This window comes from Molothrus ater, chromosome 10 (genome assembly GCF_012460135.2).
Source record: "Molothrus ater isolate BHLD 08-10-18 breed brown headed cowbird chromosome 10, BPBGC_Mater_1.1, whole genome shotgun sequence".
In the NCBI taxonomy this organism is placed as follows: domain Eukaryota; kingdom Metazoa; phylum Chordata; class Aves; order Passeriformes; family Icteridae; genus Molothrus; species Molothrus ater.
Genome location: NC_050487.2, coordinates 17,046,724 through 17,060,584, shown reverse-complemented (window position 1 = coordinate 17,060,584; position 13,861 = coordinate 17,046,724). Strand labels below are relative to the sequence as shown.

General features: G+C 51.4%; 1 protein-coding gene across 1 annotated transcript in view; it reads right to left on the bottom strand.

Annotated features, from left to right (window-relative positions):
• The window catches only part of DVL3 (dishevelled segment polarity protein 3), a 33,720-nt gene that overhangs the window by 3,217 nt on the left and 16,642 nt on the right, over positions 1-13,861 (bottom strand). The window contains 13 exon segments of the mRNA XM_036389055.2: positions 177-344; positions 574-705; positions 1,524-1,554; positions 1,556-1,602; positions 2,135-2,202; positions 2,699-2,775; positions 2,973-3,112; positions 3,405-3,474; positions 3,850-3,943; positions 4,202-4,337; positions 4,909-5,015; positions 5,409-5,530; positions 8,918-8,987. Coding sequence (XP_036244948.1) covers positions 177-344; positions 574-705; positions 1,524-1,554; positions 1,556-1,602; positions 2,135-2,202; positions 2,699-2,775; positions 2,973-3,112; positions 3,405-3,474; positions 3,850-3,943; positions 4,202-4,337; positions 4,909-5,015; positions 5,409-5,530; positions 8,918-8,987 — 1,262 coding nt within the window.

The window sequence follows — 13,861 nt, the reverse complement described above, 5'->3', positions numbered from 1 at the left end:
CTCAGCAGTAGGACTAGGGAGCTGGGATATTCTTAATCACTCCCTTAACAGAGTCTGTAGAACAAGGGGCCCAGTGTGATGGCAATGGCTGTAGGTGTGTCCCCGTGGTGTCAGCAGGGCTCTCCAGGACCACTACACCTCCACCCTCTCCCTCCCACCCACACCAAGAGCCATACTTCCACAGAGGTCCCCGAAGATGTAGTAGCACTGCTCTGAAAAGGTGATCTTGTTCACGGTGTGTCGGATGTAGCCAGCCTTCAGCAGGTTGCTGGCATATTTGCGGGACTCACGGCGGTCTGTAAAGCCCTCCACGTGGTGATAGAGCCAATCTACCACATCCGAACCTGCCACCAAATATAGAGTTAAGTTTGGCAAGAGAGAGGAAGACAGCAGCCCTTGAGGCAGTGAGCCACGCTGGAGCAAAAACAAAGTGGGTCAAAAGGTTCAATTTCTGACTCTCGCCTAGTCAACAGTTTGTTTATGATGACAAAGATGCTCCCTTGGATATCTGCCTGAAAACAGGCCACCCATTCCCCAGTCCCTGCCTCTGCTGCAAGCAGCACAGTCTCTTACCAATGAAGGCATTGGGGATGGTGATCTTCAGCCACATGCGGTCACGCACCTCGAGGCCTGACTCTGGTGAGGCCATGGCTTTGACAATGGTGGCCATGTCACTGTGGATGGACAGGTGAAAGTCATCGAGGCCTGTGGTATGGATGAAGGAAGGCAGGCAGAGGTGAGAGAGAGCAGAAGAGACAAGAGGGCCACATGGAAGCATCATACACGGGAGGAATGGGCCAGGGAACAATACATCGCAGACAGCCTTGGGGTACATGCTGTGGTACCCCCCCTTTCCAGCCTTCCCATGCTATCCTTCACATGTCAGCAGTTTCCTCTTGGGCAAAGCCCAGGCAAGAGTCACAAACTTAAAACAAACTCTTGGCTTGTTGCCTCACCCAAGCTCTCCAGACCCTTGCTTCAGGGCTCTACATACCAAATCACCCCAAACCTCCAGAAAGCAACCAAGAAGCCAGTGCTCAGCAGGACCCTGCCCCACCACAAGGCTCTTTGCTCTCAGCTGCCTCTTCTATCTGCTGTCTGGGAGGAGCTCTCAATTGCTCCAGGGACATGCTGAATCCCTCTGGCTCCACATTCTCAGCAGCCAGCCCCTGACTAGTCTCAGCCTTTCTTCTACACCTGCCGCAGCTCTGATTGCAGCCAGGCTCCTCTACTCTCCTCACAGAGAAGGTTTAAAAACCTGTTAATTCTCCCAGGCAGAACTCCCACTGATCGAAGTCCAGCCCAGCAAGAGCTGCCTCCCTCCCAGTCCCTTGGCAGGGCAGATCAGGCCCACCCCAGCTGTCCCCCAGGCAGATGTATTGCACCCTTCACAGCAGAGCGAAGGTGAGGGGGCCGTGCAGCGGGTGCAGCACGGAGGCACAAGGACTTACGTTCGGTCTCTGGGATGGAGCTGGTGATGGAGGAGCTGGTGGAAGTGATTGTGCTCATGGATGGACTCATACCGTACGCTGGGTAGGTGCCAGTCATCGCTGCCTGTGTGAGACACCCAGGCTGCCGGGTCGATGGGCCGGATGGGCTCACCTGTAGGGAAGAAAGAGTCTGTCAGTAGCTGTAAGAAATTATCAGTTCATCCAAACAACCTCTAGGGAGGGACAGGGACGCAGCACAGCCCATTCCATCCCCAGTATTTGCCGGGACTCACCCGGATCGGAGCATGGAGAGTCTGGCCCAGCCCAGATCCGCTGGGGAGCAACTGGGAGAGAAAGAAGAGAGGGAGGGTCAGCAGGAGAGGTGCAGAGGGAGAGATCCCCCTATAGCTGTAGGGGGGTTTCTCTTTCCTCTGGCGCCCCGAGCCAAGTGACCTCCCTGCCCCAGTGAAACGCGTCCCCAGCGTGATGTGGGAAGAAGGGCTGGGCTTATGGGCATTTTGGTTTGGAAATAGGACATAGCAGCCTCCTAAATGGAGAGCTGAAACCCCATCAAACCCCAATTCAGTGCCCCATGGAGTCACACACACAGGGGAGGAACAAGACAACAACCAAGTAAGTGCTTAAGGCAGGGCTCTCACATGAGCTGGGCACCAGTGCTAAGGGTGGGTCAGCTATCCACTTACTCCTGGGTAACGAGAAGCAGCCCCGCGGACTGGGGTCCCAGCACTTGGCCACTGTCAGGGTGATGGGCCTGCAACAAAAAGGAGAGAGTTAGAACTAGAGCACAGTAACACAAACCCCTGCATGATGAGTAGATGCTATATGCCAGCTCTCTCCTGGGAGACAGGGAGAAGCTGCTAGGATAGTGACTTTGTTCCCCTCCAGCTATGGGTTTCCCCTAGTGATATGAATAAAATGATGTGACCCTGTTGAGGGTTGCTGATGACCCAAATAGAATCAGAGAATCACAGCAAATTTTGTTTTGGAAAGGATCTTAAAGGTCATCTAGTCCAATTGCCCTGCAATGAGCAGCAACATGGCATCCCCACAAAAAAAGGGGCACAGACCCCAATTCCCTGCAATTCTTGCATTGGACATGAAAACCCAGGAATCAAAGCAACATCAAACCCCTAAGTTCTGAGATTCTGCAGAGGCACTGGCAGAGGTGCCTGAAAGATACGACTCACACACTCCAAGCACAAACTGAGCAGATGCTCCTGGACGGAAGGAACAACCCAAGTACTCACCCCGGCTTGTGCACGATCTCCCTCAGCACCCGCACAGCATCATCGTTGCTCATGTTCTCAAAGTTGATGTCATTTACCTACAAACAACACAAAGAGGTGAGTCCCAGAGATGTGACCGGAGGCTGAGCTCCCCACTCAGCTCAGCAGTGACTCAGCTTCCCTCTTCCAAGCATGACTTCCTGGGTTTAGCCTGCCAAAGTTCTCAGGGAGGCTTCTGGGTCTTTTCTTACTGCTGTCCCAAGCCCAAAGATGGAGATACGTGGGTGTGAAGTACCTGCAACAGCATGTCCCCTGGCTCAATCCTGCCATCAGCTGCCACAGCGCCTCCCTTCATGATAGAGCCAATATAAATGCCTCCATCCCCACGCTCATTGCTCTGTCCCACAATAGAAATGCCCAGAAAGTTGTATTTCTCTGCAGGGATGGAAAGAGAAAGAACTAAGTCACTCCAAAGCATCAAGCACAAGCAGACCTAACGTCAGTAAAACCACATCCTAATGGTGGTGATTTGCACCCCTGTCCCAGAGAGATGTCCTGGGACACACAAACTCTTGAGAGATAACTTCTACAAGAGAAGCCAATCTCCTACAGAATCCATCTTTTCACTCCTCCCCCATGTGCTCTCTTTGCCCCCTCCCCAGTTCCCTCTCCATGACCCAGTCTCGCTCTGGAAGGACTGCAGGCTCCATGCACACCTCCCACTCACCCATATTCAGCGTGACCGTGATGATGTTCAGGGACATGGTGGAATCTGTGATGCTGCTGAAGGACGAGGACTGCAACATAAGCAAAACATGAGATGTCCTCCTGTGCCTCAGTAACATTCCCAGCCCTAGCTTCCTTCACTTGTCCTTTCCTTCCTGCCCCTCCTTGTGGCACCACAGCCACCAGCTACAACTCCGGTCTTATGCTGGGAGCTTTGCAGAGCCAGAGAACAGCCATGGTCCTTATGACCTCTCTACAGCTGGGACAAGGCCTGTGGTTGCAGCTCTTGAGGCTACATTGCCTTGGAAAAGGTTCACAGGACTCTTTGAAGTGTCAGCCTTGGACACTTGTCCAAAGCCATGCCCACAGCAAAAACAGCTGAGTCCCTATGAGCCCACCCTGCCCTGCACTGCCCTCCCCAGGATACCCAGCCCCTCCCTGGGTACCCGCTCAATGCGTGGAGCCTTCTGTTTCCTCCGGCGGCGCTTGTGCCTCCTCATTAGACGGGAAGCACTGCTTTGCTCTGTTGAACTGCTAAACCTGCAAGCAAAAGCAAGAGTCAGCTCTTCTGCTGCCACAGTGGTGGCTCTGGCAGAAAGAGAGCCGTGGAAACAGGGAATAGAGGAGTGCAGGAGCAGATAGGAGAACATGCACATGGGGGACAGACAATGGCAGAGGGGTCTGCTGGGTGAGATGGAAGCAGGTCTGAGCCCAGGACTACTGTGCCCTGCAAAGGCATCTCTCTTTTCTGAGAGTCAGGGGGAAAATAGTGTTTTCCCAAGACCCAAGCTCTCCTACCTGCTGGTGGAGTCATCTTCATCTGAATCGAAGAAGCTGGTGGTCTCCAGCTCGCTGCTCATGAGTGTGGAGGAGCTCTCGTACCCACCCAGGTCTCGGCGCCGCTCTCCCTTCACTGTCCCATTCACCCTGGGTGCTGTGAAAAGACAAGAGTCAGTGGGCTTGAGAGAAAACCTTACCCTATGCAGGGCTCATGGCAACCTCCTCAGAACAAATCTGGTCACCAGTCAATCCTGTCTAGTGCCAAATAACTCCCAGTCTACCCTGGGATCAGATCCATCTCCTATGGGATACCTCTTCTATCACTAAGATGGGAAGAGGCTGATGGCCCAGTAGGAACAGTGCTGCTAAACTTGTGGAAGACTTGCAGCTGTTTCCTTGGTAGAGCAAGAAACAGCACAAGTGGGAAGGTTAAAGCTTACTCTGCTTCTCAGCTAAGAAGACAGAGACACAACTGTCTCCTGCTCTTGGAGCTTCTACAGGAGATATCTCTCTTGACCCCAAAGGGTTCAACACCAAGCTCTGATGTAACACAGGTGTTAGCTCCTACCTCCAATGTGAGGTAGGACCCTTCTAAAAGCTACAGAATAGCTCTTTTGAGCTGGAAACGTTCTGCAGAGCAGAGAAAGCTGCCCCAAGTCTGGAGCTGGTACTGCCATGCCCCAGCCATGCCCTTCCAGAGCTCTCACCACGTTACCAACACTCACCATGCTCAGGCCCATCTGTCCGACGAGGTCGTTCCCTCTGTGATGACACCACAGAGTCTGTCTCTGTCTCATTGTCCAAGTTTTCTCGACTCCCCCCAGTGTTAGGGCTGTGATGAGATAAAAGCAAACAAATATGTTCAACAGGGAACAACTTGACAAGGCTCTCTCTACCTCTGTCCTGACCAACACAAAGTTCCAGCCATCAGCTGTCTCCTTCTAGAGGGACAGGAACAACCACAGCACATCTACAAGTGCAGGTCAAAGGACTGGGGATGCTGTGCTGGCTCTTTCCCTGCATTATTTTCAGCATGCCCTTGTTTGTTGAATAACGCAGCTCCACTTCAAATCAGCTCCCAGCCCCACTCTCCTCCCCTCTTGCTGGCTGTCATCCCTGACATTTTGGGTAAGAGTATCCCAGCCTGGTCTGGGATACTGGTCTGGATTACAGCAAAGGCACCATGTGGCCCTTGGAAACCAGAACAGATGTCCGTGTAACTTACTGGAAAGAGGGGGGCCTGGAGTCTCCAATTCCTCCTGTGCGCTCCATGGAGGGCGGCAGCTCTGTCTGGTTATCGGCACAGACCGAGCCAGCATCTGAGTGGGAACCCTCTGCAGACACCAGCTGGAGGGATGAGAGACAGAAAATGAAGCTGAGAAAACATTTATAAGAATGGTCAAAGGAGCTGGCCAAAAGCCTGCCTGGCCCAGGATCTCATTTCTGGCAGTTGACAACAGCAGATGCCCAGGAGCAGGTATGGAACAGGCCAAGCATGTAGCAACATTTCCCCCCAAGGCCTTCCCAGACGCTGGCTATTTGTGGCTCAGGAACTCCTGACCCAGCAGTGAAGCCTGGGTTCAGTGACAGCTGTGCTTGGACACTCTGACATCACCTGCACACCCACACCACACACTCGGGTAACCTTTAGCACACATCCTGCAGCAGGGACTGGATTCCCCCAGTTCTCACACTGGGAAAGGCAGTTACAAGTCATTCTTTTCCTCAGCTCTAGCAGCCTCTACGCTTCTGCCTTCAACCTGTGAGACCCAGCAGGACTTTCACCTTCACAACCCTCAGAAGCTGGGGGTAACAGAGCTCAGGGCGAAGGCTGGCTTTGAAATAGACTCTTGAAACAGGCTTTTTCTGGCTTCCATATGTACTTCACAAACTTTCATGCTGTGTTCAGTTTATTGGTTTGAGCACAACCTTCAGTCAATCTCTGGGATGCTCAATGGATTCCCCAGCGCAGAAACTCAAGAAAGGGTTAAACCCTAGAGACTCTCTATGCCAGCCATGCTGTGGGGCAGCCCAGGCACATCAACACACCATCATTCTGGCTCTATAATAAACCATCAACTTCAGGGCTCAGGGAATGAGCTGGAGACTCTCCCAGGGGCCATGGGCTCACCAGTGGAATCAAACAGAGGATACTCCAAATGAGCTGCTCCCCAATATTGCTCCCTGTCCAGATTTGCACACTCCCTTACTTTCAAGCTGTAATGAACTGGGCTAACCCCAACAGGGTCAAGCAAGTAAGCAACAAAAAGCCTCTTCCTTGACAGAAGCATTCAGGACCTCCAGAGCAGAGGTGATAGGGCCCAGAAAGGATCTAACAGAGGTGAGGGATACCCATTGTTGCTCAGAACAGACAAAATGTGATATAGGCTGGAAAAAAGCTGATAGCTCCTGTCCAAACCATAATACCCAGAGTAAATTCAGAGGCAGCACTACTTCTTGCTGGTGAGGGAATCACATCTGCATGGAGCCAAGAGCAGATGCCAACTCAAATGATAGAAGCACAGCCCATTTATACAGGTCTTGAGTGCTTCCAGCATCACTGATGAAAGAGCTGTGCCCTGCCCACCTTCAGGAACTGGGGAAACCCTCATAAGCGGGGTATGGACCCCACAGATCATCATTAGCATAGTAGATGAGAAGTCTACTGTCAGAGATATTGGAAACAAAGACAGGGATGTAGCTGGGGCAAGGAAGACAGGGCAGCCTTGAAAAGCCAGAGCCAAGGCAACAGACAGGGCAGAGTGCAGCCTCAGGTGTCAAAAGCTGCAGAGCCTGTCCCACAAGCCCCAGGACAAGCCCAACGGCTCCTGCTCTCACAACTGTCTAACCAGCTCATCTCACACTCAGGTCAGCTTCTCTCCCTCCACCAAGCCCCAGGCACACGCCTGGCTCTGCTCCTGGCACCTTCCTGGTGACTTGTCTTCCCAGGACACATCCTCCCCCCTAAGGGCCACATCCCAATTCTGGTAGCCACTGCCCAGGAGCACAGGGTAGAAAAGATGCTGAAAGTGGCCAGCATTGCCTAGGGAAAAATCTTATAACACTTTATGCTTGAAAATCTCAAGGCAACATCAAGCAAATAGATCTGGACAGAGGGAACTAGCCACAGGCAGCTGTCAAACAGCAGTGAAGAGAGTGGAGGGTGTTCCCAAGCAGGCAGGATTGATGCTATCTTCCTCTAACACTCCCAAGGCTGGGATTTCCTCCCAGGAAGGTTTTGATAACAATCCTGCACTTTTCCTGCCTCTTACACTGTCAGGAAATACTCACTTGGATTCAAGCCCCCATCTTTCCCTGTTGCTAAAATTAGTACTGAGTTCCTAAAATAGCACCATCCCAGCCTGTCTGTCAGAAGCAGCAAAGCAAGTGCTCCCCTCTCATTCCCCAAACCACCCATGGACTAGGAGACTCTCAGCAGAGGTAGAAAAAGGGATCATCAGGTGCACAAAGGCCTCTGGGACTGTCATTACCCCTCATGCACAAGAGCTGGTAGTGATGCTCACTTGGGGCACAAGTTCCCTGTAAGGATCCAGCCCAGCAGAGCAGCAGCATGGTGGTCACACCAGACAGACTCACACCAGATCTGTGCCACTCACACACTGAACAACCAAAGAGCTCCTGCAAGGAAAGCCAGCAGCTACATGGACACAAGGATCACAAGGAAAATCACACAGATAAAAAAGGAACACCAGAATGGATTTAGAGACACTGGGACTCCCCATAGGGCAGGTGAAAGCAAAAAGCAGCTGGAAGGGGTGGGGTGGTGGGACATCTTGGGGCAGATGCAGCAGCAGCGGGATGGGTGCAGAGGAATGTGTGGTGGCCAAGAGCGGGACACAGCTGATTTCCGAAGGGCCTGGATAACCGCTAGAGGGAGGACGGCAGGCGTCTGGCCCCGGCTCTTTGTGCAGGAGCCCAGCACAGGCTTTCCTCCTGCTCCAGCCTGCACCCTGCTCCCCTGGCAGGAATCCCAGCGGCAGCCGTGTCGGCAGGGGGGTACCTGCCTGCCCCATCACTGTTTGGTGCAGGGATAGAAGCAGAATTAGGTGTGACCTGGCTTGATTTGCTGAGGATTTTTACTGCTCAGAGGCCTCTGGAAAAAGGCACTTGAGTCTTGGTGTAGATCCACACACCCTCATCAGCACAAACTGCAGCTCAGCAGAGGGAAAACTGGATGATGTGCTGTGGAGACTCTCCCCCCACTAACAGAGGGTCCCTGTGGGGCCAGAGGGAAGCATGCGAGCAGGGAGCAGAGCGTGTGCATGGCATGGTACTGAGGGAAAAGCTTGTCCTGCAGCTGCCCAGGCAGTACCTTTAGTCTTCAGGGCAGTCAAATCCAGTCCGCTTCACCAGCACTAAAGTCACTTAAGCCCTTTGCACCAGTCATTGGAGCAGAACTTTCCTTGGGAAGCTGACCCTGCCATAGGGGCACAGGGGTTATGCTGTGGACAGGCCATGACCATGATTTCTGCCAGGCATCAGTCACCATGAGCTCTTCATAGAGGTATCCCACATCTTCCCTGGCACAGAGCCCCCTCTCCAGGTGAGGGACTGGAGTGTGGGGATCCAGCTCATCAGCTTTGTGAGCAGCCAGCACACCAAGAGTACTGAGCAGCTCCTGTGCCTTACTTGGCACTCCACATTCAAAGGTTGTTTTTCAGAGAGGGAGGGCACAAACAGGCTGAGACACACCGAAGCAAGGGGCTTGCTTACCCACGACACCACCCGGCCGTTGAAGCAGGGAAGCTTGGCATTGTCATCCGAGATCTCTTCTTTCACCACCCTGCAGAGGGGAGAGGAGACAGTCAGAGCTGGGTTCAGGACTTCAAAGGAAAAGGAGACTCCCAGATAGGTATTTGCATACAACACCAGGCAGCCCAGGTTTGGAGATGGAGCAGGAGAGGACTGGCAGCTCTCCCTGCTGCTAGGCCACAGGTTCCTATGCCCACAGCCATGACTGGCAGCCTGAAGAAGAGACAAAGACAGAATAGCCTTTCTATGTGCATACAGCTGTTTCATCCCCCAGATCACATTTTAATCAGTAAAGCCAAAATTCAGGTGCATATCACAGAATTGTTTAGGTTGGAAAAGACCTTTAAGATCATCAAGTTGAACCATTATCCAAGCACTGCCAAGGCCACCACCAAACCATGTCCCCAGGTGCCACATTTACACAACTTTTAAATACCTTCAGGGATGATGACTCCAATACTCCCCTGGGCAGCCTGTTTCAGTGCCAGACCCTTTTGGTGAAGAAATGTTCCTAATGTCCAATCTAAACCTCCCCTGGCACAACTTGAGGCAATTTCCTCTTGTCCTGTTGCTTCCTATTTGGGAGAAGAGACCAATCCTCACCTGGATACAGCCTCCTTTCAGGGAATTATAGAGAGTGATAAGGTCCACCCTGAGCCTCCTTTTCTCCAGACTAAACACCATCAGCTCCCTCAGCTGCTCCACACAGGACTTATGCTCCAGACCCTTCCCCAGTTTTATTGCCCTTTTCTGGTCATGGCTCCAGCACCTCAATGTCTGTCTTGTAAGGGGCCCAAAAACTGGACACAGGGTTCAAGGTGTCACCTCAGCAGTCTCAAGCACAGGGGACAGTCCCTGCCCTGGTCCTGCTGTGCACATGCTGCTGACACAACCCACAATGCCATTGACTTTTCTTGGCCACCTGAGCACACACTGCCTCATGTTCAGCCACTGTCAACCAGCACCCCCAGATGCTTTCCCACCAGGCAGCTTTGCAGGCTGCCTTCCTCCACCCTGCAGAGCTCTGTGGGGTTGTGACCCAGCTGCAGGACCAAGCACTTGGCTTTGTCAAACCTCATGGAACTGGCCTTGGCCAATCAATCCAGACTGTCCAAATCTCTCTGCAGAGCTGTCCTACCCTCCAGCACATCGACACTCCCACCCAACTTAGTCATCTGTGAACTGAGTGTGCCCTCAATCCTCATGACCAGATAATTGATAAAGATATTAAACAGGAATGGCCCCAGTACTGAGCCCTGGGGAACACCACTGTGAGCAGCCAATGGATGTAGCTCCATTCCTGACACCCTCCTGAGCCCAACCAGCCATCTTTCTACACAGAGAGTAGCTCACTTGTCCAAGCCATGAGCATCCAGTTTCTCCTGGAGAATGCTGTGGGAAATAGTGTCAAAGGCATTACTAAAGCCCAGGTAGGTAACAACCACAGCCTTTCCTTCATCCACTAACTGTGCCACACTGTCACAGGAGATCAGGCTGGTCAAGCAGGACCTGCCTTTCCAAAACCCATGCCAGCTGGGTCTGATTGCCTGGCTGTTCTGTACATGCCCCATGATGGCACTCAAGATAATCTGCCCCATGACCTTCCCTGGCACTGAGGTTGGGCTGACAGGCATGTAATTCCCTTGGATTCTCTTTCTGGCCCTCCTTGTAGATGGCATCACATTTGCCAACTTCCACTCACCTGGGACCTCCCTGGCTGACCAGGACTGCTGGTAAATGACAGAGTGACTCAGTAAGCACTTCCACCAGCTCCCTCACTATCCTTGGTGGATCCCATCTGACCCCATAGACTTTGGTGTGTTTAAGCAGGTTGCTGACCATTTCCTCTTGGATTACATGGGCTTCATTCTGCTCCCTGTCCCTGTCCCCCAGCTCACAGGGCTGGGCACCCCGAGAACAGCTGATCTTGCTATTAAAGACTGAGGCAAAGAAGACATTAAGTACCCCAGCCATTTCCTCACCCTTTGTCACTTTTTCCCCCCACATCCAATAAAGGATGGACATTTTCCTTAGCCCTCCTTCTGTTGCTAACATCATTTGTAAAAACATTTTAATTATCTTTAACAGGAGTAGCCAGGTAAGCTCCAGTTGGGCTTTGGCCCTTCTAGCTCTTCCTGCATAACCTCACAACATCCTTGTACCACTCCTGAGTTGCCTCCCCCTTCTTCCAAAGGTAAAATATTTTATTTTTTCCTGAGTTTGAGGCAAAGTTGCCGGCTCAGCCAGGCCATTCTTGTTCCCCACTGACTTGTCTTTCAAGCACATAGGGATGGCCTGCTCCTACATCTTTTAGATTTCCTTCCTGAAGAATATCAGCCTTCTTGGGCTCCTTTGCCCTTCAGGACAGCCCCTCAAGAGACTCTGTCAACCAAGTCCCTGATCAAGCCAAAGTCTGCCCTCTGCAAGTCCAAGGTGGCAGTTCTGCTGATCCTCCTCCTAACTCCTCTGAGAACCAAAAACTCTTATCATGTTGTGGTTGGTGTGCACAAGGCAGCCTCCAGCCATCACATCACCCCCCAGTTCTCTGTTCACAAACAAGTCCAGTGCATGCCTTCCCCAGCTGGCTCCCTCACCCGGTGTGTCAGGAAGTTCCTCCACACACTCCAGCAACCTCCCAGACTGCTCCTGCTGTACTGCATTTCCAGCAGACATATTTCCACCAGTTTGCTTATTTCTAAAGAAATACATTATTTCAACCTCTTTATAATGATCTGAAATAATCACAAACTATGCCAGAGATTTCTAATAGATGAAAGTGAAATACATTAAACATGCTGCATACTAAATGATTCTGTTGCTTTTTAATTACATGCATAATATTTCAACATCATTTCAAGTTTTATAGTTGTGCCATAATGTCATGTCCCTGCATTACATAAACAGCTATATTATTATCAGCCTTCACAGTGAAAGAAGCACTAACTTTCTAAAAAGAAAATTGATTTTTTTTTTTTTTTACTCTTGGGGAAAAAAATAAAGTTTATTTTTCTTATTTTAAATATTACTGGACCTCTAAATACTTTTTCCACACAGAATCTGCAATCAAAACAACTTGCAAATTCAGAAGATTCAATTTCTACTATCTTTGATAAATCAAATACCAAAATAGGCTTTAACAAGCTCATTTCCTTTTCTATCCAATGACAACATTTCAAGCACTCTTATTTAATACAAAGATATATTACAATTAGCTTGTTATACTATGTTCCCCCTTCCAACCTATATTTAAGGTAGCTTGCCACATATTATGCTTAAAACATGAGGTAACTAGATAGTGAATAAATTATGGGGGTAGGGAGAAGGTCCAACAAAAAAGAACAAAGTAAAGAATGTGAAACCAAGAGAAATTATGTATTAAAAGTAAGTAGATTATAAGTATCTAACACTACTCAGAAGTGGAATCCTATCAACAGATCTGAAAGGTCCCCAAGCCAGTCCTCAACTCACGGGGAATCGAAGAGGATGCACAGGTGGGACACGGAGCTGTGACCCATTGCCCCAGTGCCATCAAGTCGCAGCACACTGGGGCTTGGAGAAACAGGCGCTCTGGGCTCCTGGCTGTGCTCCCTGGTGTGCCAGCAGCTGTCCCAGCTGTCCCCAGAACAAGACACAAGGCCTGCCAAGACTCACAAGGCGTCAGCAAAAGGCAAATGAACAGTGCAGGAAGCCTAGAGCTGGGGAGCAGGCCCGCTCCACCCTGCCAGCCCCACTGGTTGCACCGGTGTCACACACGCTCAGCAAAGGGCTGTCCCACAGGGTGAAAGGCAGCACGTCACCTGGCAGCTGGCACTCACAATCCCTGACAAAACTGGAGAGCCAGCAAAGGGACTGCACAAAGGCTACCCTTCCCCAGAAGGCACAGATGAGGAGGTCATGGTTTGAGCAGTCTAATCCACTCCCAGGATGTGTGTTAATTCCTCTTGCACAGATGGAGAAGCAGGAAAAGCAGGAAAGGAGCAGTGACGATGGATTAAAACCCTGATAGCTTAATGCTTCTTCAGCATGTTCTGTGCCAGCCTCTGCCCAAAGCCCCTGCAGCCCAGATGAATGTCAAATACAGACAGACCCCTTGGGACCCACCCTCTTTGGTGCCCACACCAGCCTTTTCCAATGCAGGCAAGTTGCCTTCTTCTCACTTCCAAGTGCACACACACACGCACCCTGCCCTGGCTCCACTAGCATCCATTCATACTGTCGCCAGCAGCCTGGACTGCATCCAATTCCTAGAGAGATCTTCAGGCAGAGCCAATTTTCAGTGCTACATGCTGCCTGCTCAGGGACACAGAGCCCTGCCTGTGGGTGAAGGGACAGGGTGATATATTTGCTGGGTCAAGGTGACCAACTGCTCAGCACAAGTCAACTATTCCACTTTCAGTGGGGACAGAGGAAACCAACCCCAAGACCCGCCCATCCAGCCTCAGCTGCAATGCCTGATGGAGAACAAGCTCCCTCTGTCCTGAGAACTGGTCCCTCCTCACTCTTATTACCCTGCGGCTGCCCCAGACATCCCAGGGGTCAGCTCCACCCCAGAGCAGTTTTCTGCCTCCTCCTCCAGCCACTACATTATTTATCACTATTTATCACCCAGATGCCAGAGCACAATGGATTATATATTTAGACTCTACAGAGCAAAAACTGATAGTGCTGGAGTCAGGCACATGCCGAGCAGGAATATCTCTGCAACGCTGCTCACATCTGTCACCCCTCACACCATCCCAGCTATTTGTGCCCTGCATTCCTTTCCAGCCTCAGCCTGAACTGCAGCCTTCCTCCTCCATTCCTTTCCAGCCTCAGCCCTAGCTGCAGCCTTCCTCCTCCCACCTCTCACCACTCTTCCAGTCACACTTCTCGCACGGACACGACCGCAGGTTCACACGTCAGAAG